Source organism: Zonotrichia albicollis, chromosome Z (genome assembly GCF_047830755.1).
Source record: "Zonotrichia albicollis isolate bZonAlb1 chromosome Z, bZonAlb1.hap1, whole genome shotgun sequence".
NCBI classification, from domain to species: Eukaryota; Metazoa; Chordata; class Aves; order Passeriformes; family Passerellidae; genus Zonotrichia; species Zonotrichia albicollis.
Genome location: NC_133860.1, coordinates 4,161,869 through 4,186,857, shown reverse-complemented (window position 1 = coordinate 4,186,857; position 24,989 = coordinate 4,161,869). Strand labels below are relative to the sequence as shown.

The 24,989-nt window shown below is 38.0% G+C and overlaps 1 protein-coding gene across 1 annotated transcript in view; it reads right to left on the bottom strand.

Annotated features, from left to right (window-relative positions):
- PCSK5 (proprotein convertase subtilisin/kexin type 5) overlaps positions 1-24,989 on the bottom strand; it is a 222,349-nt gene that overhangs the window by 13,308 nt on the left and 184,052 nt on the right. Inside the window, exons 22-27 of the mRNA XM_074533214.1 lie at positions 23,860-23,996; positions 21,737-21,934; positions 21,345-21,413; positions 12,470-12,512; positions 11,500-11,642; positions 10,198-10,398 (exon numbers count right to left, since the gene is read on the bottom strand). Coding sequence (XP_074389315.1) covers positions 10,198-10,398; positions 11,500-11,642; positions 12,470-12,512; positions 21,345-21,413; positions 21,737-21,934; positions 23,860-23,996 — 791 coding nt within the window. The remainder of the gene's footprint in view (positions 1-10,197; positions 10,399-11,499; positions 11,643-12,469; positions 12,513-21,344; positions 21,414-21,736; positions 21,935-23,859; positions 23,997-24,989) is intronic.

Sequence of the window (24,989 nt, the reverse complement as noted above, 5' to 3'; positions counted from 1 at the left end):
TTAATAGCTATCCCAATAATCTTAATTTCAATGTAGTGCTCCAAACCCAAATATGGATATGTTATACTAATAGATGGCAAACAGAAAGATCTAGAAAGTATCTACATTTGGGGACTTGGTTTAATGATGTACTTCTTGGACATTTTGACCGAAATTGTTGTAGACCACCATTACCTTGTAACTTGAAAGTTCTGAGTCAGAAGGAGACAGAAATCATATAATCATAGAATATGTTGCTTTGGAAGGGACCATCAGTATCATCAATATCTAACTCCTGGCCCCGTGCAGGACACCTCATCAGCTGAGAGTGTTGTTCAAATGTTTCTTGAACTTTGTCAGATTTGGTGCTGTGTCCATTTCCCTGGAGAGCATGTTCCAGTACTCAATCACCCTCTGGGTAAAAAATATTTCCTGGTGTAAACCCACCCTGACTAAGCTTCATGCCTTTTTCTTGTGTCCTGTCACTGGTCACAAGACTGAAGAGTTCCATACCTGCTGCTCCACTTCTCCTTGTGAGAATATGAAAACCACAATGAAGTCTCCTCGACTTTAAGCTGAGCAAACCTAGATTGCCTCAGTCTCTTCCTGTAAAGCTTTCCTTCCAGACCTTTCACCATCTTCATGGCCCACCTTTGGATGTTCTCTAATATCTTATTGTCTTTTTCATATTGTGGTGCCCAAATCTGCACACAGTCCTCAAACTGAGGCTGCATCAGTGTGGAGAAGAGCAGGACAGTCCCCTTCTTGACCACTTGTCAGTGCTGTGCTTAAAGCATCCCAGCACACATTTGGCTCTCCTGGCTGCCAGGGCTCACTGTTCACTCACATTCAACTTAGCACCTAGGTCCCTTTCCACAGCACTTCTCTTCAGCCTCTTGTTCTGTAGTCTGTGTAAGAAGCTGGGGTTGCACTGCCCCATGGTGCTGAATCCAGCACTTGCCCAAATCAAAATTCATAGAGTTGGTGATTGGTTATCTCTCTAACTTATCAAGGTTTGAGAATAACACCTATTAAATAGTTCTCCCCAAACTTACTTCTGCCTGCTGTTTCCCTCCAAAAGGGGACCCAATGAGTGTCAAGTGGAGTTCTTATGACTGTGGAAAAGCAAATTTTAATTACTCTTTGCAGAACCATCAGCTAGAAAATGACAAGGACATTGGAGCATCATACCTTACAGAAAAAACTCTGCTGTGCAATGTGACCATATACCCTGCATACAGCTCTGTATTTTGATACCAGCAAATTACAACAATGGCTAAATGTAGGTCTAATGAAAAAATAATTATGGACAAACAGACAACACACAGAAGCTTCGTGATTTTGCTGAAAATAGAAAATAGAGACAAAGCGAAAAGTTACTTGCAGGTTGAGCTGTGCACCTCATTTAACATACCCAGCTCATCCTGTCAATCAAATATGTATGATTTTTGTAGGTTAATTGATGACAGTCATGATTAACCAAATGCAACATATCACAAAATTCTTTTGTTCTGCCTGTTATGGTAAGATTGTTTAGAATACTGAAATTTTGAATGAAAACCATGGAAGCAAATGCTTCAAGTATAAAGACAAGGGAAGAGAGCAGGAAACTTAAATAAAGGCCTTTCCAATAAGGTGAAATGATCGGCATTATACTAAGCAGATGAAAATTGCGCGATAGTGTGTGCACATATGGTACACATAAACAAAGTGTGTATATGTGTACTATACTGTTAGCATTCAAAAACACATAATCACATAAGTGATTATATGTGGTGCTTTTTATTAAGAGCTCTGGGAATCGGGGTAGTTTTTCCACCCAAATCTGATTTCGACTACACATCCGAGATGATCGTGTTTTTATACTCTATCGTTATATAACTTTCATGTTAATTATTAAACTTATATTGTCCTATTGCATACATAAATTTCAGCTAAACATAGCCCCCCTTTAGATTTCCAACATAGTTTCTCATTATTCTTCTTATAATTATATAATAATTATATTTAATTACTAAACAATCATCACATCTAACAATTATATCATTTATCATACTGCTTATGCAGGTGCAGCGATATGAGAAAACACAAAGCCTAACTTTTTCAAAGACTATTTTTAACATTTCCCAGGGCTCCCCTATCAATACCACAGGGGAAGAGGAAGCAATAATAATAAAGATACAAATGAGAGAAGTTAGGTCCACGTTCAGCTTGACTAGGGTTGTTCTATAACAGTATGTAATAACCACATCTGACACTACCATTGGGTGAGAAGCCTCAAAAACTCATTAAAGTAAAAAAAGAGTCTTAATGTAATGATTGCAGCCAATCAGTCTGGGTGCTTAACACTAGGTCATTCAGCAAGGACATGGTTAGTCACTCTTTACCAGGACTACTTGTGAGTACTGCTTCTACAGGATAATGAAAGCCTGTTGTGTGTTGTTACTCTTCCTGGCAACTGGTGCAATATAAAATTTCTCCAGATACAGCTGCATCTTTAAAAGTAAAGTGAGAGAACTTTACACCAATCAGTAACAAAGGTATGCATGACCAGAGTCACTCAAGCTGCACCTAAACACTGAGAAATAGTACAAAAGTAAGTTGAGAATGGGGGAAAAGTAGGGAAGAGTCCATCGTAACTGCTGGGATCAGCCAAGGGGCTGAACCTGTCTTCTCCCCCACAGTGATGCCTGTTGGGCAAGAATCTTGTTCTCTGCTGGCGGGACATTTTACTGGGGATTGCAGCTTGTCTGTGGATTCCTTTGAACACATTTTTTTCAGTCAGGCACTATCACCACAGCCTTTGAACCTTAAGCTGTCACAACTTTACATGAATAAAGAGTGTTACTTCATAAACTGTCGGTGTGTGTCCTTCATGGGCACTAGCAGTGGCTGGCAGCGGGTAACACAGTCCAAAAGAGGAAGATCTGCTGAGGGGTCTCCCTTACACTGCTGGTTTCCCTGACTGAGTCAGTGGAACCACCTTCCCACCCAGCAGGACTGCCCAGTGAAGGTTCCCTCTGGGACACTGGCAGAGTGCACAAGGGTCTCACCTTTCCTGGGACGCTGACAGACAAATCAAACACTAAGGATCCAGTAAGTATTCCCACACTAACATTGACTCTTGCTACCATAATTTCTACTGCTCTTTTTCCCCTGCTGAATACATTTTTAAAAGCATTTTTACTTCTCTTATGCAAATAATCCTCAAATAGATAATTGCTTACTTTTTTGAGATTCACTGTCAAAGACTTTTTTGGAGACACCACTCCTTAGCTTCATGTTTTTCATTACTCATCAGTATTTAACAAAATATTAAGAAGTGTCATTAATGTTGACTGTAAGAACACAAGAAATACTCCAGAAAAGTTGGCTGTTTTAAGGTTTTCTATTATCCTAACTTTATTTTTACAGAGCTTCTCTCTTTTGTTTTTTTTTGAGTGAGGATCAGGTGAAATTAAGCAGATAAGTTGTTAACTACTGCTGAAGAATATTTAAAGGAGCTCATTCTTTCTAAATGTTTGAAGCCTTACAATGCAAAATAAGGATTTATTTTTGTGAACTAGTTTGTATTTCTTTTTATTTCTCTTTCCCTTTTGCACTATGTCCTCTTTTTTGTAATAGTTACTAGTTGCCACCAGAGGGGAATGTACACAAGCAATTAGGCTTCTGCAGACAACAGAAACAACATTTAACTTCCAGTCACATATAAGAATTTTAATTTCCCAATTTAAATATTGGCAGAAGAAATTTGTAAAAATTATTTTTAAAAAAATTCTGCATAGGTAAAATGAATCTTTCTTGTGACTGATTTTCATTTACCAAAAAAACCTGAAATAAAGCACATATTTAGAATAATATGAACTTCTTAAATGTAAATTTCCTTCACTTTAAATGTAAGATCTTTCCAGAGAATAACCTCATACAGCTGAAGAAATGATCGTGCAACATGTACTTTCTAGTCTTTGGACTGATTGCAAATGGAAAGGTTGAAAATTGCTGGATTTAAGCTGTTGGGTTATATTTTCCTTTCCTGAGGAAAGAAAAGACCTGAGTGTTCAAAAAAATGAATGATCTTTGGAGACCTACTGAGTTGTTTTTATCCTTAAACTTATATTATTTTTTAAAAAAATTCAACATCCATTTTTTTTTTTTTATTTTCAAAAGCAAAAGGCCTTTATTTAAACTTGGGTCAGAATCTGAGTCAAGACCATCTTTATTCTTGTGTATTTCACAGAATGAGTAACATCTTTGGCCCAGCTAAGTCTCTGTTATTCTTTTATAGAATCTGAAAAACTGAATCTCATTATTTCTTGAGCTAAATTTTACTGCAGCTTTGAAGCTGCCACAGTGCTCTTGTCCATTCATTGTATTCAAGGGATTATAAAACTGGAAGTGTGCAAAAAGACTGTGAAATATTTTTTCCTTATTTTCTTTTTTCATTTGGGATCATGCATCATGAGTGAGACAATGGTAGATTTTCTTGAAATACCACTGTAAGATGTGACCCCAAAATTAATTAAGGAAAGAAGGAGTGAAATTTTATTTCCAATTAACACAATGTCCCCATATTTCCTTTTTTTTTAATTTTTTCTTCAGTCATGTTCCTTTGAACTCTCAACTTTTTTTTCAATCTGCTGTCAGTGAAAAATTAAATAAGTTCTCAAAAATATTTAGGGGGAAAACCATGGGTTCATATGAAAACAAATATGGTCCTCTTCACGTGCTCACCACTTGTTCTGGAAAATGTGAAGTCTATTAAAAAAAAAAAAAAAAAAAGCTGAAACCCTCTACAAAGCCCAAGGCATGTGAGCAGAGATATGGCCATATATAAAGAAGTATGGCTTGACATACAAAAGCATTTATAATCCCTCCTCAATTTCATTCAGAACCACAGTGGTGTTATAAGAGTTCTTTTTAGTTTCTCATTTCCTTTGTGATGTTCACCTCTCTCTCTCTCCCTGCTCTTTTAGAAAATGGATATTAGGCCAGGTAGTGCAATCAGGAAATGTTCAAACCTGCAAAAGATGTTTTATTTCCTTCCATTTAAATCCTGTGTATTCTTGCTTTTCTACGAGTAAAGAAGGGATTTAAAACCTTGTATTTTAGTTGCTATCAAACTAGGTCTCTGTGTACATTTGTAATATTTGTAACTCCTAGATATCATTTTCTGAAAGGACTTGTATATTTACAATATATTTTGTAACTGGATCATAGTACAGCTACTCTAGAGAGAGATGCAGAAGAGAATGAAGTACTGTTTCTTACTGGTATGGTATTCCTTTTAGAAGGTGACCTGTCTAGCTTTTGTGCTGTGTAGTAATACATGGTTTGAATGTGATCCAGTTGAAGTGTGGCTTAGTTTGTTAGATTTTATTCTTTGCATGGCACTGTTCTTGCAAAACTAATACAACCATGAATAAAAAACCGAAACAGTTTACATGTCTCCATGAGGTAATAGCAATTATATAAATATAGTAATTTATATTGAAAATTATTAACATATGTAATAAAATGCTCAACTTCTCCCATTGTGAAGACTTACATGAACTGTAAATTTAAAGAAATTATAGGAGTGCTGGGAAGTAAATGACACTCCCCAATAACCATTAGTTATCAATTTAGTTGTCTTGTAAAACTACATTATTTTACAAATAAATACCAGAATTTATTGGTATCAATAAAACATTCAAACAAATAACCAGAATATGAAACTGTCATGCATAAGAACATATTTGATAATGGATCATTTTTACTGGCTTCTAGCAACTTGAAATTTCACATTTGGATGGTGATTAAAAGGGCTTCTGCCTCTTCCCATGATGGTGCAATTCTGCACTTTAAATGGCAAAACATTCTCATGTTTAAAGACTGTTACCTGTTCCCTCCTACTTCTGATTTCTCTCCTGTATTCTGCATAGCCCATTGCTTTCTTTTCCCTTCCCATATTCTGAAACCTTTATATGTATATAGGCAGTACTGCATTAAGGTCCCTTTGCAGCCTTAGTTATTGTTTTCTCACAACCAGTATATTTTTACTGATTTTATTTTGCTTTTTATTTAGGAAAGGAAAATACAGCTGATTAATGGTTTTTATGGGAGGTTGCTCTTATTATTGGGGATGGCACATAACAGTAAACTGCTGCTATTTATCTGCATGTAAAGAAACACACATTCCATCATTAGAAATTGATCTCATTGCATACCTCTTTTTTTCCACTTTTAGTTTTCATTACAATGTAGCATATTAAACCAAGGAATGACTGTTTTTAAGGGTGCTGCCCTTTAGTGACATGGCAAAACAAAGACCCCATCATAACTTGCAAAATACCTAATCCAGTTAAAAGGGGCCATGTACTCCCTTGATAAATTAAGTTTATCTAGTGTGTTTCCTGGCTTCCAAATTGATCATCTGGTACATGAGAGGAAATATAGATATTTCATGCTAGAAACCTAGAGTTCAGTTGTTGAGTTTTTTCCCTTTCTCCCTTTTTTGCCTTGCCCTATCATTTTAAAAGCCTGAGTAACAGACATAATGATGTTGCATTATTTCAGACCTGAATATGACCTTTCAGGGATTCAGCAGAATATACCAGTTTGCTCAGCAGAATATACCAGCAAAGTAAATAGAAATTTAAATAGATTTTTTAATAGTTTTGGATGCTGAAGTGTTTGCTCATAAAAAATTGTGAGATGGTCTATAATTTATCCTTGCATAAAAAAAATGGAAGTGAAACCTTGAACATGATAGAAAATAGAAGTGTATTCCACATTCACAATGATTTTAGTTCTAACCTAAATGGACTAGTCTCTCAACTTGCAAAGGCAGTCAGACCCTGACTTGTTTTGTCCATGGAGGGTTCTGATGTACTGCCCTTTAAACTATGTTAGCCTTGTAACCAGCAGAATGTTTCCCAAAAGTCGCATTGTTCCCATGGTATGTCAACATACTCACTAAACCCACAGTGGAACCCACTGAATCAATGTGGTTGGAAGGGCCAAAGAGAAATTGTTTCATTGTTTGTCATGCAATTCAAGGTCTGATACCTCAACTCTGAATTAGTACATTTCTAAAGAAAAAGAGTAAATGGAAGAGTAACATCGTAAAAGCTGATGTAAACTATTAGATGAGGAAGTTTTGTCTGTCTTCCTACTTGAGTTGTCCTCCTGCAAGCCTGGAGCAGGCCATGTACTGGGGATGCATTTGGTGCTCTCTTTCCTTCACTCCCGTGGCAAGGGCAAGGTTGTTTATTTAATCCCAACCTCCTCAGACCCAGCTCAATTCCCCAAACTGGTAGGACTAGAAATCATCTGGCCTGTATTTTTAAATCAGATTCTTTAATTCAGGCCACTGAAGATCAGAGGCAGCTCTACCATGGTGCTGCAGTAAGGTAAATATGTTGAGGATGCTGAGGAAGATGCACTGTAAGAAGCTTATACTGATGAACAGCCAGAGAAGATGCAAGTCAAAACCCAAACCTCAGCCACAACCTTGCTCATGTACGGCTGGTGAAAATCATGAAACTATTCTAATAACCCCTATGGCTTGGACAAGCAACTTGAGTCATGCCTGCCATGCTGCATGACAGGCTACCCTTAGAAAATATATTTGAAAACAGATGAGGTGGAGGTCTCCTTGTATTTTGGTAAGAAAAAGTAACTGTGAATAAAATCAAAGAGTACATAAAAACCACACATCAAAAAAAATGTAAAGTGAGATAAAAGATTCCCAGATACATTTGTCCACAGTAGATGGTGAAAGACTTAGAAGGATGCTTTGGTTTTACCCTCAAGTATGAAAGAAAAATTATTTTCTCCATATATCTGTATATATTAGGTATATCTTTGAAATACACAATGGAAGAGAAGGAGGACCTAAAGGTACACTTAAAATAAGCTGGAGAGGGACCATTTGTTCTTCACCCAGGGATGTTTTCTGTACAGGTATGAGAGCCAGAATACTCACTGATATAAATTTCAAGGAGCAGAGATAGGTTTTATCCATTCTTGTATTAATCCTACAGAATTGTGTGTACAATGATAGTGACTGCATTCCCTAAATTTTATTGATATTCAGGAACATTTAGATAAGAAGAAAAGGATTAGAAAGAAAAGGATTGTGACAAATTGTGAAACACAGAATGGTTTTGGTTGCTTAGTTTGCTTTCTTTTTTCCCTTTTAAAATGATCCATGTAAATTAAAATGTTATCAGGGTGTGAAATGCACTGCAGTCTCTAACCAGGAGCAGCCTTAGCAGTGTGATGCACTGCTAGAGCTAAATGTGTTTTCTCTCTGCCTTGCTGGATCCTATGTTTTTTGTTAAGGACCTTTAGCATGCAACAAGAATTTCCAGCATACACAGTACGGTTGCAAATCTGGACTCAGCTGACATCTGCCCCTTGAATGAAATCATCAAAAGAAATGAGTGAGTGATATTCAAAACAAAAATCAACAATTCAGGTTGCGTTCTTTTTAAACAATGACAATTATTTTCATGAGAACTGTATGAGACTACAGTCTCTGAATAGGAAGCTTCAGAAAATGTCAATAAATGTAGTTACTAAAGGATGTAACTTCAATAAACACAGTGACAACTTCATTATGTTTTGCCTCAAAGACTACTTCTATGTGGAAGCCTGGGGGAAAAGGCTCAGGACATCCCTAATTTAACATCACTTTCCCAGTAGTTACATGCTACAGCAGTTGCCACGCTGAAGGAATCCCTGCAGGGCTGTCCAAGAGGAGCTGTACAGCCACCAGCCGTGTTCCCTGGGGTCCCATCACCAGCTGCAGCAGGAATCCTGTGTCTTTGGAGCAGTCATTAATGTCCAAGCCGGAACAGCTCTGAGTGAGACGCACCTTTCAGTCTGAAATGTCCCTGAGACAGATGTATTTTTGCTACTGGAAGGAAAAGTGAATGGTGTGCAAGACAGAGAAAGAAGTTTCACAGGACAGGAATGTTCATTTATGTAGAACTGCATCAGATGTCTGCTCAAATGAAAAAAGTTGACAAGAAGTCACCATGTTCAACAGTGTGAGAAAGAGATAATCAATAGATAGACCAGACTACAGATGTGGTCTTTTCATGGCACTGATGTATATGTAGTCTTAAGTTGAGAAAAACCCCAAACTTGCTTCTGTGGATTAAACGCAAGGAAATGCAAGTAGGAGACAAACTTTCTATTGATATTCTTATTTTTATGTCTCTCTGATATTTTTTTGAACGGAAGAAAGGTTATTCCTATAATCTGTAATACGTAATTTCTCCAATGGATAGTCAATTAAATGAAATGGTCAAAATTTTTTCTGCAAGTATTTATTACGGTATTTTAGTTTCTAATACAAGATCATATTGATCTAAGGATTGTCATTCTTGGATGTGTTTGATTCAAGTGAAAACATAGGAAATAGTCTATATATGCCCTCTTCATTTAAAACTTTTTAAATAAGAAATTTGTGACAGTACTAGGTTGCATTTGAAGATAGATAGGAAGGAAAATAATTTTTAAAATTATTACAGTGGTCCTCTGAACATCCCTAAAAAAAGGCATTTTTGTTCCAAATACCGTTTGGATTTTTGGGAGCTTTTTTGGAACAGAGAATTGCTTCCCTCATGCTATGGATGAGACCACCGAGAAAAAAGTAATTACTTAAATTACTCAGAGTTGTGGAACGGCCAGTGTAGGACAAGAACATCAGAATGTAGCCCTAGAGCTCATATTTGGTCTCTCAGAAAGCATTGCAGATCTTCACAGAGAAAGGAAAAAAGAGAGAGGATAGATTTTTTTTTTCACATTACACACACAAATAGTCACACATGATATTATTTTCTATTTCTTCCAATTTATATTGACTTCTCTGGAGGGAACAAATAGCCACAAAGATGGTCTAAAACCTAATCTGCAATGCACCCAGAGGTTTTTAGCTCCCAATACCTGAATCTCTTACACATCTTTTATATTTTAATTTTTTTTTCTTAATTATATTTTTAATCTTTATTCAGATAAGATAGCTAAGAAGCACCTACATTATATGGACCTGTTCTACTATTTGCAGGAGAATGAATTTTGTGGAACCAATGGGTTTGGTCAGTATACTTTTAAAATGACAAATGTCCAGTTTCAAGCAATCTGCAAGATCTTGCTATAGTCTTTCTAAATTTTAAATTAGTAGCCTTCAGAGAAAGAGAGAAGATTAAGAGACCTGTTTCAACTTACCCCTCCAGAACTTCCCACCTGGCAGAGAATTTCTTGGGTTCAGGCACTGCCCATGAGACAGCTGGAAACTGTCTTTGCACGCAGTGCAGTCCTTGTAGCTGTGCCCAGCACAGGTTACACAGCTCCTGTGGCAGGGCTCACACTCTCTAGAGATGCCATCAGCAAAGAAGCCATCTCCACACTCACTCACACAGGTGCCATCTGCAACAGAAACAGAGCCTGGAAGCACAAAGTCCATCCCTCTGTCTCCAGCAGAAACGGTTTAAGAAAAAGCAGTATGTAAGAACCTATGAAAAATTTTGCAGCTATAAAAACTCTTTTTTTAACCATGAAATCTAAATTCAGTTCAGTTGCATATGAGGAATTCCACAAACTTCAAACCAATCTGCATTTATATTTACCTCTAACTTGGCTTTAATCAATGCACTAAATATTAGTGCATACAAATCTAATGGAAGTCCATGCCTGGGTAAAAGTTTTATGGTTGACTCTTAACAATTACACTGTCTCAATAAAAAATTAAAGACTAGATGCCCCTAAGATTTTTAGATACTGCAAATTTTAGACATATGCAATTTTATAGGATTCCAGTTTCCGCAGAATATGAAGTTAAGTTCAGGTTTAAAGCTGATCCAGATTAAGGTTTTGCATACCTCATCAAAACCTCTGGAAGCTGTAGCACTTATGTCTTTTTGAGTTTTGTCTAATTTCATTTTAAAGAAATCATAGACCCCTGGTTTTGATCACAGAGTTTTCCACAGAGCAAGGTGCCACTGCTGGGCACTTTCAACAGCCAGGGCAAGAAAATACTATAACCTCAGGAATTCCTGTGATTCATTTTTGGCACCATGTCTGAACCAGACCTGCCTGATTTATGGCTTCCATAAAAAGTTGGGAGATTCCTACTCTTGTGTGATTCTGGTGTGGAATTTAGTGGTTTTAACTGAGCTTTTTTTAGAGTGTTTAAAAGTCAAAGTAAAACTGGACTTGCAAATAGTAGGAAAACATTTAAAGGTCTTTCTGTAGTTAAAAACCCCTCCTTTCACAAAGTCTGAATCAAATACATTTTTAAAATGTGTCTGAAAGAGCTGAAATTTAAGTATATAGACCCTTTGAACCAAATTACGCTACTGGGTAACCTACCCACCTTACATTAAGGCAAATGCCTGATTTTGCAAAGAGCCTCCAACTGTCTCCCATAGAACAGATTCATGAATTTGAGACTTTGGACTGAGAGCATTTTTTAGAAGAAATAGTCTAAAATATTCTTGTGCATTATGCCATTATTAGCACTTTGCTTACCTGAGAGATAGAAGCCTTCCTTGCACCGGTCACACCTGTCCTTGTCACAGCTGTCACAGGTGCTAGGACAATCTCTGCACTGCCAAGAACTTTCATCTCTGTAGGTGTTTTCTGGACAGTATTTATAGCAATGCTGCTCATACCTGTAAGATAAATTGAACATCGTTAGTAAGTTTATTTTTCAGGTCATTGAGTTTGCTTTCTGTGTGTTTCTAGGGATGGTAATGATAAAGCATGATTAGCATAATGAACAGAAACTATTCCTATAATGAGGATTTAAAGTGTAGTTGTGGTTATGTTGTTTATTCATCTAGCAAAGTCGTGTTTCCTAATCTTAGGATTCTTAAATATGATTAATTTTATTTTATTTTTCAAAAGTAGGCAGAAACCTAAATACATGCTTCATTAAAAAATATTATATCATGATTTTAAAGAGCTGATTGCGTGTAAAAACATAATCCACTGCCTTTGCTTATAAAGTCAACTTAGTCAACATTTACTTTTCCAATTTTTCAGAGATCTATAAATACTGTCTTTGAAAAGCAGTAATGTTCTTTTCTCTCCATATAAGTGTTAAATTAATTTTTTAATTCATTTGCATAAACTCCATACATTTATAATTCTTATGAACTTCACATACCAGAACTAGACACAACACACTAAAAGCAAATTTGTTCCAAGTCCATATGCCCTGTTTAACTTTTTGACACTTTTTGTTCCATATTCTGATACGTGAAGGTCCCACCAGTCCATAAGTTTTAGCAGGTCTCAATACTGTCTGACTGACCAATACTGACTGACTAGCTAGTCTTCTGACATTTCCCAAGTCTTTTTCCCATTTACTGTTTCTCACACAAGCAATTTAAAGCATGAGACAACGTACACAGCACAGATCTATGTAGTAAAGTGCATATTTTTGCTTCAGAAAATGTGTAGTCGTGAAGAGCAATATATATACAGCTATACTTACATGTAATAGTTTTGAATGCATGTTATACAAATTCTTGGATCATCTGAAATTTAAGATATAAAATTATGTAAATAATTTTCAGAGTAAAAACCAGAGTGCCAAAAATAACTTTTTTGACAGCAATTTTATGTTAATGTTTCTATCACTAAAATAGTTACAGTCATAAAAAGAACATTGTTGTCTCTGAATCTCTGTTCACATTTATTTTGAGATGGAATCTTCCACAGATCCTGGACTGTATTTTCACAGTAACTTGTGGCTTTTTAGTCCTCAGCATAATCTAGGTACCAGGTATCTGGAGGGAGCAAAGTCCCTAGGAAGTGGTGATCTGAAAAGCAGAACCTTCACAGGGGCTCAGGTTGGGTCAAATGAAACTGTTAAAAAGACATTGCAACTTATCTGAAACAATAATTTCATCCTATTTCTTTATTTGTTGCAAAGGTAAGTTAAAAACTTTTGACGCCTCTGGAAGCATACTAATCAGTTTAAATTTTAAATTCCTGAGCTAGACAAGACTGTTCCTATATTTGCAGAGGGGGCAATGGTGGAAGAGATAGTGGTAGTGCAAACCTTTTGGGTAAACCTTCCCACCAGAAGACTAATTTTTATATTTAAAAAATGTGTTGAACGAACAGGAAAGTGTCACACAATTTTAAAACTCATAAAATTGTGGATGTGACTCCCCAAATTAGGAACATTTTTTATAAAATTTCTTCTATTATCTTCTACTCACTATTTCTTTCACCTTTAACAAAATATCCCAGAAGCAGCAGAATGGGAGGAAATAGAACAACCTGGGTGAAAGTATTCTGTATTATAAAGAGAATTACAGAATCACAGAATATTCTGAGTTGGAAGGGAGGCAGAAGGATCATTGAGTCCAACTGCTGGCCCTGCAAAGCACCATCCCCAAGACTCACATCATGTGTGCCCGAGAGTGCTGTGCAAGCGCTTCCTGAGCCCTGTCAGGCTTGGTGCTTTGATCTCTTCCCTGGGGAGCCTGTTCCAGGGCCCAACCACCTCCGGGTGAGGAATCTTTTCCTGATATCACACCTAAACCTTCCCTGACACCACTGCAGCCCGTTATCTTGGGCTGTCACTGGTTACTGGTCACCACAGAGAAGAGTTCAATATCTGACCCTCCTCTTCTCCTCATGAAGAAGCTGTAGATTGTAGCCATGTCTCCCCTCATTGTCCTCTTCTTTAGCCTGAATAAAACAAGTGGATTCAGCTGCTCCTCATAAAGCCTCCCCTCCAGATTCTTCACCATCCGTGTGGCCCTCCTTTGGATGCTCTCTAATAGCTTAATGTCTTTTTAATATTGTGGTGCCCAAACTGCACAGTCCTTAAGGGGGGCTGCACCAGGGCAGAACTTTCCCTTGCTGAACTTCACACTGTTGGTCATTGCCCAGTCATTGAGGTCTCTCTGCAGGACCTCCCTTTGATTAATTCAACAGCTCCTCCCAGTTTTGTATCATCAACAAACTTGCTTAGGATCGCTTCTGGTCCTGCATCCAGCTCCTTTATGACAATGTTGGAGAGCACAGGGTCAAGAATGGAGCCCTGTGGAGCCCCACTGGTGACAGGCCACCAGTCTTGCCCTTTGTGCCTGACCCATGAGCCAACTGCTCACCCACCCCATGATGTGCTTATCCAGCTGTGCGCTGGAAGTTTTGTCCAGAAGAATTTTGTTAGAGACTATGCTCTTCATTTCTGGGATAATTGAAGAGAGTGCCACCTCTCCTTCTGAATCAAGGAATCATGGAATCAATTAGTTTGGTAAAGACCTCTGAGATCAGCAAGTCCAACTTTTGACCAAGCACCCTGTCAACACTAGATGCCATGTCCAGTCTTTCCACAAACACTTCTAGGGATAGTGATTCTACCACCTCCCTGTCCGTTAGGTGTAACCACAGTTTCTGTGATGAAATTCTTCCTAGTATCCAATCTAAACCTCCCCACGTGCAGAAAAGAGCCACATCTCCTCATCCTGCTACTAAATGGCTGAGAGCAGAGGCTGACCTACACCTGGCTACAACGCCCTTACACGCAGTTGTAGAGAGTTCAGAAGTTCCCCCTGAGTATCCTTTTCTCCAGGCTAAACAATTCCAGCTCTCTCAGCTGCACGGGGTTGTTGTGGCCAAAGCATAGGGTCTGGCACTTGATGTTTCCAGTGCCCTGAAATCTCTTTTCATTAACCTTGAGCTTCTTGTTGAAATATCACTGACACTCCTGTGAGAGCAATAGTAAGCAGTCTTTTGAAGGCTCTATTAACCCCTTCATTTTTTTGGTGAGGTTCCTGATTTTGGCCCCAAGGAGGCAGCAAACTTCCCTGAAAAGAAGATCTGGTCTGCAGATGGTTTAGATTATATTTGTTTTAATGTATATTTTCTTCAGTAATTCCAGCAGAAAGATTCAGCAATTAACATTTCTTGACTGTTTTGATTCATGAAGCTTCTGAACTGCAAGTTGTTGAAGGAGTAAAAAATACATGCTTTGTTTGTATATATAATTTTAGAAGTATGTTTGGTCAGTGGCTTCTGAGCTAGGTGAATTTCTGGTCTGATCTGAGTAGTTTTCTTCCATGCTCTTATTTCTATGGAGAACTTTAAACTAAAATCTGGAATATTCTGTACTTGCAGAATTCAAGGTTTGGTCTCATATCTTGAGATTTTCCAGTGACTTTTCCCAAGCCCAGATTTTACACAGGAAATAGTTTTTTCTTTCTCAGAAAAAGAAAAAAATCAAAGAAAGAAAGTTTTTTCAGTGCACCTTGTATCTTCAGTGTGGAAGGAAATTCTCTTTTACCTACGCTCTGGGGAAGACAGCATGCTCCAATGTAATGTTCTGCTTACCCTGAAATGTCAGGACTGAAAATCAGAGAACGGTTCCAAAACTTGTTGGGCATTTGTTTCTGCACAGATTGCACATTATCAGCACAGAAGCTTGTAGAAAAAAGTCTTACTATCTGAAAATCTTAAACCCCTTCTGCAAGACTAATCTTTTGTGGAAGATTTACTCTGAGATCCTTATGATAATTTTGTCTTGAAAGCCAAAGTCTATTCATCATCAGGGATGGATTGAAGAAATGAAGTTTTCCTTTCTTTTTCTTAGGTTGCTATGGGAACCAGAGGAGTTTTCACTCTTTTATCATGTAATGATAAATCTGTATCTGTAAGTCTGAGTCTGTGGACAGTGCTGCTCTTTCAGCTGCCTCACACTTCCTTAAATCTTCTCCAAATATTTTTCTTCTGACTCCCTCAGCTTTATAAACTCTATATTCCTCTATTCCACGCTGTATAATGGATCTTGTTGATAATTTGTGTATTATTTATTCTCACTTTCAGCCTTTATAACTTTAGGTTTTTCACATAGATCTTGTAACCTCAACCAAATTAAATAGTTAGGTTCTGGATGACCTTTGAGAGTGTCTCAGAATTTACCTTGCTAGATCAAAGAGGCTAAATGCCACACTTGGGCCTAAATGCCTCTTTGGCAGGCCTTTATTCTCGGGGACATGGCTTCTTGGGTTTTCTCAATTTCTTTTGTAAGATATCTTTGAAAGAGCAAAGTTTTATAACTTTGCTGAACACTTTTCACTCTGCACCCAACTGAGGAGTACTTTACTGTCAGTGTTAGCCTTTGAAAACAGTCCTAGTGCAAATGTTGCAAAGCCGTGTCATGGTGTTCACTGTGGAAATTTGGATGGATCAAGAGTTGGGATATATTGTATTTTGCTGCATGGAGATGAGATATTCTGTAGGAATCCATAAGAACTATTCATAACATAAGATGTTTTACTTTCACAGGTTGGGTGAGGTGAGTGGAAGAGAGCCCAGAAGTGATCAAGAGCTGGCTCAGGAACGTGTAACTCCTTGGGAGCAAACTGTCAGGAGGATTGGCAGTGGAAATTGAGAGGATACACTTCTGAGAGGAAGACCTTCCTCCACTGGTTCCTATGAGTTATCCGCGAGAGGTCCATGTGCTGCAAATGTTCACCTGCTCAGTGAGCTGGGTGTGTCTATTTGCTCAGCATTATTAGTCACTGGTGTGGCAATTTCTGCTTGTGAAATGTACATATGCAATCCAGTAGATAAGGCGTATCAGAGAATTTTGTCACTTATCACTTTCAAAGGTAGCCAAATTTGGTCTCTGTTCATTGTCTAAGTGCAAAAGGGCATATGCAAATTGTATGATTAGAGAGAGAGCTAAACTTGTTTCAGAAAACACTTTAGTCCACATGTATTTTAAACATAAGAACTAGGAGCCAAGACTTTTATGTTTTTGCATTTTATTGACTCTGAAGTTCTCTTTGAATAATTACTATAAGTGGCTCAGAATCTACAGTTTTACCTTATTTTTTTCTCTTGTTCTGAGTGTCGGCTTACAGCCACAGGCTTTCTAAAAAGGAAAGTTTAGCTTTGAAGAAGGTGTCTGAAATTCATTATGGTTTTAAAAGTGTTGAGAAAATATGAATGCTATCCTGCAGTTATCTAGGTATCTAAGTGAACTTGCATTGAGAGGTGGAAAGTAAATGCTGCAATGGCATAGAGAAAATCCTCTTCCTTAATATTTTCTGCAGCAGAATTTTGTCTTCCTAAAGCTGCTTTTGTTGAGGAAACTGGACTTAATTTTGTAGACTTCATGATGTTTACTGGCACCCACCAGAAAAAAGACATTAAAATTTAATCAAAACCTGATGGCCAAAGGTAATGAAGAGCTGCAATTCCCATCTTTCTGCATCAGAGGGAGCAGCCATTCATTGCTGCTCTGAAAAGTAAACTCAGCATGTCCAAAACTGGGTTATAGGAGCTGAGGTACCAAAGACATAAGGTATCATAAAGATAATCTTGGCTGTGTGGACTTGTGATGTATCGAGCACACTTTCTTGGACATTTGGTCTGTCCAATATTTGCTTTCACCGAAATAGGGATCTATTTGAAGTTCTTAAGAATTTAAACATAGGTACTGAGGTCACCCTTAAGCCTTGGCTTGTGCCTGTGCTAGAGTCTTGTGCCTGTCAGGTCTCGTGAGGAGTTGTGCATGAGGATGACGACTGTGCTCCTGTGGCACCCACAGAGCCCAGTGCACCCCAGAGCCTGAGGGCAGGACAGAGAGAGGAGGTGAACCCCGATGTGCACAGCCATTGTTTGGACACAAAGCTGTAGATTTTCTGGAGGTTAGTGCTTTCTAAGGCAAAGCTCCTATCAGCACATCCAGGACTTAGTGTCTGCAGGCAGAATGGTACCTGTGAGCACTAAAGATTCTTTACATCCTAAAATATTAGTGGCCTCTGAATTAATGAAGTGAAACAGAAAGAAGATAATTAACTGAATTTAAAAGAAGGCATAATTTGTATTTTAACTACATAGACTTACCTGTCATTGATTTAGTTTCTCCCTCAGTTCTTATCTCTGCTCTTAGACTTTCAGTGTTGATACAATGAAGATATATTGCCACACTGATGCCTTAAAAAAAACCCCACTCCAAACTTGGAGGAAACCAAACAGATTTGACTACATTCCTTGAAGATTCCAGGAGGTCTTACAAACAAACATTATCTACTTTAGTATCCTCACACTTTAGTATTCCTCCTGGTGAGGAATAACCTGCAGTGTTACTTACTGTGTGGGTTTTACTTTCTTCTCTGAAATGCCTGATGTGGGATGAAAAGCATGCAACAATTACAAAAGTATGATACCTCTGTCTTAATCTGGATGTAGTGTCACTACTGATCAAAGAAAGAGACTGCCCATGCAGACTTGCTCTATTCTGCTGGCATATGGCATCAGGCCAGAAGAAAGCAAATATTATTAATTTTCCTGTCTGCGCAAAGCAGAACAACAATGCCAGGGGCTGCAGCTGGTGGTTTTATCTATCATTTGTGCCTTGTGAAAATGAGGTTTTGAGCAAAACACTTTCAAGCCAGTAGGAAAACAGGCAGTTCAGTTACCTTAATATGAATATATATTCCTCCAAAAAAAATGGAGTTCTGTCTACAACGAAAAAGAAAAATATAATAATCTTTGTAATTTGTAGACAGTAAGAGAATGCTTTGCATTTTGCTGGTTAGAATGTTTAGAATTTAAATGGAATAAAGCTTCTGTAAGTGACCCTGTGCTCAGTATAAACTGAAGAAGTTAATTATTTTTACGTCTTAGACTTTATATTGAAGGATCTTAAAGCATTTAGAAGAAGCAGGTGCTGAATGATTTTCTACAAGAGAATGGTCTTCAGTCAGCTGAGGATCCATAAATATGCACAAAATGTATTTGCAGTTGTGTGTGAACAACTACTTTTCAGTATGTGAACTATGTAAATTTTTATACCAATTGCTATGATTACTACCTTTTTTACCCATTGCAGTTTTACCTGAAATTTTCATAGCATTGAACTTTTCCCACACCTTCTCTACAGTTCCTAGAATAAATTATTCTGTTGTGTTAAAGGGAAGATAGGAAAAAGAGACTGCAAGACCATGCAGCATCCACTTAGCTTTAAAATGGAGCCTGTAGAATGACTATGAAACTGTGAAACTAAATGTAGCACATTCCTTATTTTCTCACCTTGAAATTTAAGTATTTTAAGTTATTTTTATGGCAGTGTAATTTCTCTAGAGTTTGCAAAATATAAACTTCTTGTAGGAGACAGGCATGAAAAATTTTGCTTTTCATGTTTTTTATGAAAGTTTCTAAATACATCAGCTTTCTGATTAGACATGAGAAAGTCATTACTGTACTTAACTATGAATGAAGTTGTTGATATGCCTGAAAACTCGCTGAATGTTAGGAGTGAAAATACAAGCAAATATTTGCCATACAATGTAGATAGATATAGGTATCTACCATAGCTACCTGACTTATTTTAAGTTAAAGCTGACAGGTTCTTATTTATTTCAAGAACACATTACAGTTTGGAAAATCTGCTTGTGACTGTGCTTTCAGACCACTACTGTTCTTCTTTTCCAGGTAGAACAGCAAACCAACCTCTGATTGTCAGTAATATATGCATCATGAGCACCAAAGGCTTTCCTTAATAGAAGGCCTGTAAATAAATTCTGGCATCTTAATACTTCTGACTTTATATAGCAGTGAAAATTAATTCAGTCTCTTTTTTACCTGCAGCCATTGTACTGACTGTTTAAGCTCTTAAAAGCCCTCTTTTAAATCAGAACTTTGAGTCCAAGAAGTTGAAAGTATGTAATGTTATGGATGATTAATACTTAGGAGATCAGTGACCCTCCCAGGAAAAAGGCGAAAGAGTACAGCCCCTTTTTCTGTATGCCAGCTGACCATGAACAGCCCTTCAGTCTCCTTATGCACACCTATTGAGTTCATAATAAAGAAAATCTTCCTCTGAATAACTTGAAATAATTATATTTTTTAAAAAGTTGCTATTCATCTATTCATACATATTAAATATCTACCCAATTCAAAACACTGATTGCCACTACACTGATTTGGAAGAAAAACAAGTAATTTGAAGTCACGATCACTGTAAAAATCACAGAAAATATTAGCATGGGGAAGTGACATCTGATAGCACCAATAAAGATAGGTATTGAAACATAAACTCTCCCTTCACTTCTCCTCCGCTCTGCCAAGCAGGCAGCTCCCATGAATCTGGAAAACACACCATACAAAAGGAGAACACAGTGTAGTTGCATTCATGTTAAAACCATCTCTTCATTCAACAATTTGGACGGGGCAGTTGTAGTAACAGAGGAAATCCTTAGGCTTGGCTGAATTCACAGGGAATGGCTGGTCACCAGCATCACAGGAAATGTGTTATGGTATCACACACTAGATTGGACAACCGGCAGAAAGAAGGAATTATGTGATGAAAATCCTTATGGTAAGTTAGGTGTGCCAGTTAGTGCAGCCAGAAGAAGAGCTGCACAGACAGTTGTGGTTTAGAGTTTGTTGCAGACAATGACATGCCACTACTGTGCTAAGTTTTTCAGAACTGGTAACTCAAATCCAGAAAATGGATGGTAGCTCTGAATGTGAGCGATACAGTTTTTATGGAAAGGGCATATTTTTGCATCCAAGGTTTTCACTGCTGGAACATGACAAAGCAGAGTCTGTGCTTGCCTGCAGGGGAGTTCCACATCCTTCTAGCAGACCTCCACGGGACTATAAGCGTTCACCCGTGATTGCACCCTCTGCACTTGCTGACTCCTTACAAACAGTCTCACTTTCTCTGGATATTCAGGTAGGAGGAGAACCCCCTGGAACTGTAGGGCAGCTGCAACAGCCACATGGCAAGCTGGGATTCCACCTGAATCCCAAACCCCTCTTTTTATTTAACACTGCTGGTTGCATTTTCAACTCAGCGCATTTTCTTTCTTTTCTGTTTCACAGGAACACCAAATAAGCTGCACATGGATGAATTAGCCTGTACCATCGTTGAAATGTATACAAGGAAATTTTTAGGGCAGCAGCATTGTTATTGCAATATCTTGCTCTTGAATGAAATTAAAAGATTGTCCTTATGTCTATATTCTTGAAGAAAAAGGATAGGGTGGCAATCTGTTTTGAGGCATAGAAAATTCTGAGTCTGATAATAGTTCAATAGCTTTCTAAAGTCAATAAGTCTTTCAGTCTGAGTATGGCATTCAAACAGGAAAAAATAAAAGTTCTGCAAATTTTAATAGCTAAATTATTAGAAAATTATTCTTCTTTATGCTGAATATAAATTTTAGAAATTTATTTCAAAAATAAATATAGTATGGAATATAATTTACTTGTTGAGAAACCACCTGCACCAGTAAGTAGCTGCTCAGCAGCATGCACTTAAGATGATGACAAGAGTGAGGGGAACTAAATTGTCACTACTTTAGAGTAACAATAAGGCTGATGAAGGGATTATTTACCCTGTCTGCAGCTCTGGCATCCATCTGAACACATTATGCAGTCTTCAGAGTCAGGATCTTCCACTTCACCTGTGTTTTGCAAATCATCAGTTTAATTCTAGATAATGCAACATTTGGAACCAGTCAGCAAGGTTCCTGGAATAAACTTGATTCAAATCAGAAAAGGAGAAAAACCCATGGAAATTTGTTTTCTCATTTGTTTTTGCATAACCCACTCAATTTGAGGAAAACACTCTTATTTTACAATAACACGATACTAGAAGAGGATCAGAGCTGGTACTTGAGGACCTCAGAGTCAGGTGTGTGTTTCAAAACATTTTTTAATATGCTTAAGCAGATTTCTGTAATAATTTCAATGGAGTGCTTGTTATCTCCTACTGAAGGACACTTACCTTCTCTACAGCTGTGCTTCTCACACACGTTTTGAGCAAGGTAGTAGCCTCTGGAACAGCTTGTGCAGTGGCTGGAGTTCAGGCACACCTCGCAGCGGCCAGGGCACGGCACACAGGTGTGCTCCAAGTGGAAGTGGCCTGGAGGACAATGGTCTCTGCACTCCCCATGGTACAGGAAACGTTCCACCCCTCTTCTGTCTGTGGCAAACAGATGGGGAAAAGCTATCAGCAACAGAGGGCATTTGTGGCATGAGAAGGAGCTTTATGAAGTTGTAGTGCTGCAGTAGTGACGCTGACTGCTACATTTTACAGTTTTACACCAAATGAGATGTATAAAAGTTTCAGGACCTCAAACTTTTCACATTCCTGGAGATTTATGGCGTGTAAAATGTCATGCTAGAGATCAATTACTCTTTACATCCATCAATCTCATAAAAAAAAAAATCAAGATTTTTTCCATTGCTGAGTTCTCTTGCAGAGGACAGGCAAGTATTTGCAATACATTGCAAATGTACAATAAATATACAGTTATTTTTTGTAAAGCAAAATGGCCCACTTCACCTTTGGAAAGGGTCAATCTGTGTCCCTAGAAGATTAAAGTGTAATCCTCGGTTAAGTGGAATAACCTAGATTTGAATTTAAATAGCAGATGTGCAGCTACTAGCTATTAAAGCACAAACATTCTCTAATGCATGAGAACTGGGAGGTTTCCTGCTCCAAATCCTGCTGAGTCAAGCCTGTGAAAACTCAGATAACTTCATGTGCCATGTGCTGCAGCATGGGGAGATTTCTAATCAGTTACCCCACAGCAGAAAGTACACATACAGCTGTGCAAAGTGTATTTCATTGCCTTAACTGCAGAGCAAGAATTTGCTGACCAGAATTTATTTTTGAAAATGCAGAGAAAGCATCTATACTAGGCAACAATGCTGCACCATAGCACAAGTTGAAATTTGCTTGTTTGTTTGTTTGTTTTCCTTTTCAAACACAAATCTTTAATTTTCCTGCCTCCTTAGGGTGTGAGTCTCATCAGCTTCTTTCTTGATTTACAGAAAAACAGAAATATATCTTGCTGTCCTAAATAAGGGAGAGACTTGGGGGACAATTATGCAAACTTGGTCTCACATTAGACCTGAAGTTCCATTTGAAAACTTCATCTACTGAGCCAGATTTCCCAAAGTAAGATAGTCAGTCTCATCATCAGTACGACTAATTAATGCAGTCATATGAGTGTTTGCTTGTAGTTTAGACACTTATTACTGAATGAAGTCCATGCCATTGTTGATTAGGACTGAAATGAAGTAGTAACTGAAATGAAAAGGCTGTGAATCCATTGTGAACCCTCAGAACACAGCTCATAAAAAATTACTCTCTATTATAAATGACATCTTAAGTACTCATTTCCAAGGACAGTTCAGACTAGTTGCACATACTTGAAGGTAATGGCCTCAGGTTTTTGCTGATCAGGCATTAGAGAGACAATAGGAAATAATTTTTAAAACAGAATTTCAAAAGAAGAAGAGTGGCTTTTTGAAATTTCCACAAAATTAGCTACATTAGCATTCCTCTCAACCTAAGGTCTATAAAAATGTGTATTGGTGATAAGCTTCTCTTTGCAAACCCTGTTTGTTCAGCTCTAGGGACACAGCAACATCCAGTGGAACCCACCACACTTATTTTTTAGCCTCTCCCAGAGGAATGCTTAGGAAAGCAGCCTGGCTCCCTGCCTGCTTGAGCAAACTGGCTCCATTTCAGGGTAGCACACCCTGTGCAGTGGGTGGGGGAAGCGTGCATGAAGCTTTCTTTTCCAGAGGCAAGCTATGTAGGATTTTGTTCCTTTTTTTTTTTTTTTCTTGTTTCAGTTTCTGTTAACACAGCTCCTATTGAAAACACACCAAGGGAAATGCATTAAGTTGAAAGGACAATACACAGTTTTGTTTTCTTGCACTTTAAAAAAAAAATTGAGTTCCAATCCTGTTCTGAGTCACAAGATTGTGATACAGATTGGTAGTAAAAGCACTACTCGTTTTATTGGATCTAACAACTGGCCCTTGAGTGCTGAGGGAAAAGGGAATTTAGAGGCCAAGGGAGGGGAAAAGCTGGCAAAATGAAATCTCACTTACCTGTTCCACAAGCAGTGCATTTGTTAGGCTCACTGCCAGCGCAGTCCAGGCAGGTGTGATGGCACAGGTGACAGTGCTGCTTGAATTCAAACTTTCCCCTGGGGCACTGCACAACACAGCCCCCGTCATCAAAGACTCTTTTAAAGAAGACAGAGGCATAATTACAAATCTAGCTACTGTTTGTCCTTTAAATCTAAAGGAAACTAAAAAGAAACTCAATAAATTCTTCTCTCACTCTGTTTACAAATCCTTGAACTTCAAGACTTTGTTTTCCTGATTTTATTCATAGTATTTACTATATGAAAAATGTTTTAAACATGAATCTCAGACTTCAAAGACCACTTTTTGGTCCTTTACCTAGATGTCCTTATATCACAGTCTCTGACAGTGGTCCCATGTGTCTTCTAAAAGGGAAGCAATACTTGGTCTTTGTGAAGGAATAACCCATCTGTTTTAAGATTTTTAAGCCTTTAAAAAGTGCTATGGCTTGAGTACTATGACCTTGTACATGAAGTCAAATATCTGTCTGAATATTGGCCTTCAGGAACTGTGTTTTTAGACTTACATGTTGTTGTGACTTAGGAATGGTATTTAGCAATTTAGTTTTCCCACTGAAACATTCCAAACCATGCTCAGCTGCCTGTTCCCCCTCCTCTGCTGGGGATGGAGAGGAGAATTGGATGGACAAAAGGTAAAGATCAGCGGCTGAGATAAGACCACTTTACTGGAAACAGCAGAGAAATAAGATAATGAACAGAAACAGGAACAGTATAAATCACTATAAAGCTCACAACAAGTGAGCAATTCTCATGCCAGCACTCACAACTATACTGCAGGGAACCCCTGACAATACCTGCCCTGGAAAGGGACCCCTGGAAAGGGGGTTCCAAGAAATTTCCACTGGAAAGGGACCCCTTCCCCCACCACTGGAACTAACAGTGCAGCAGTTTAGAAAAATCTTCCAAGTCCTGGCCCTGCCTCCTCTGACTACTGCAGAAATTAACTCCATCCTGGCTGGAACCAGGACATGATTCATCTCTGCATCATCTGTGTCTTGTCCATCTGACACCTTCCAGTTATACACACACACACAAACAGATATATGTACGTATATATATATATATATATAT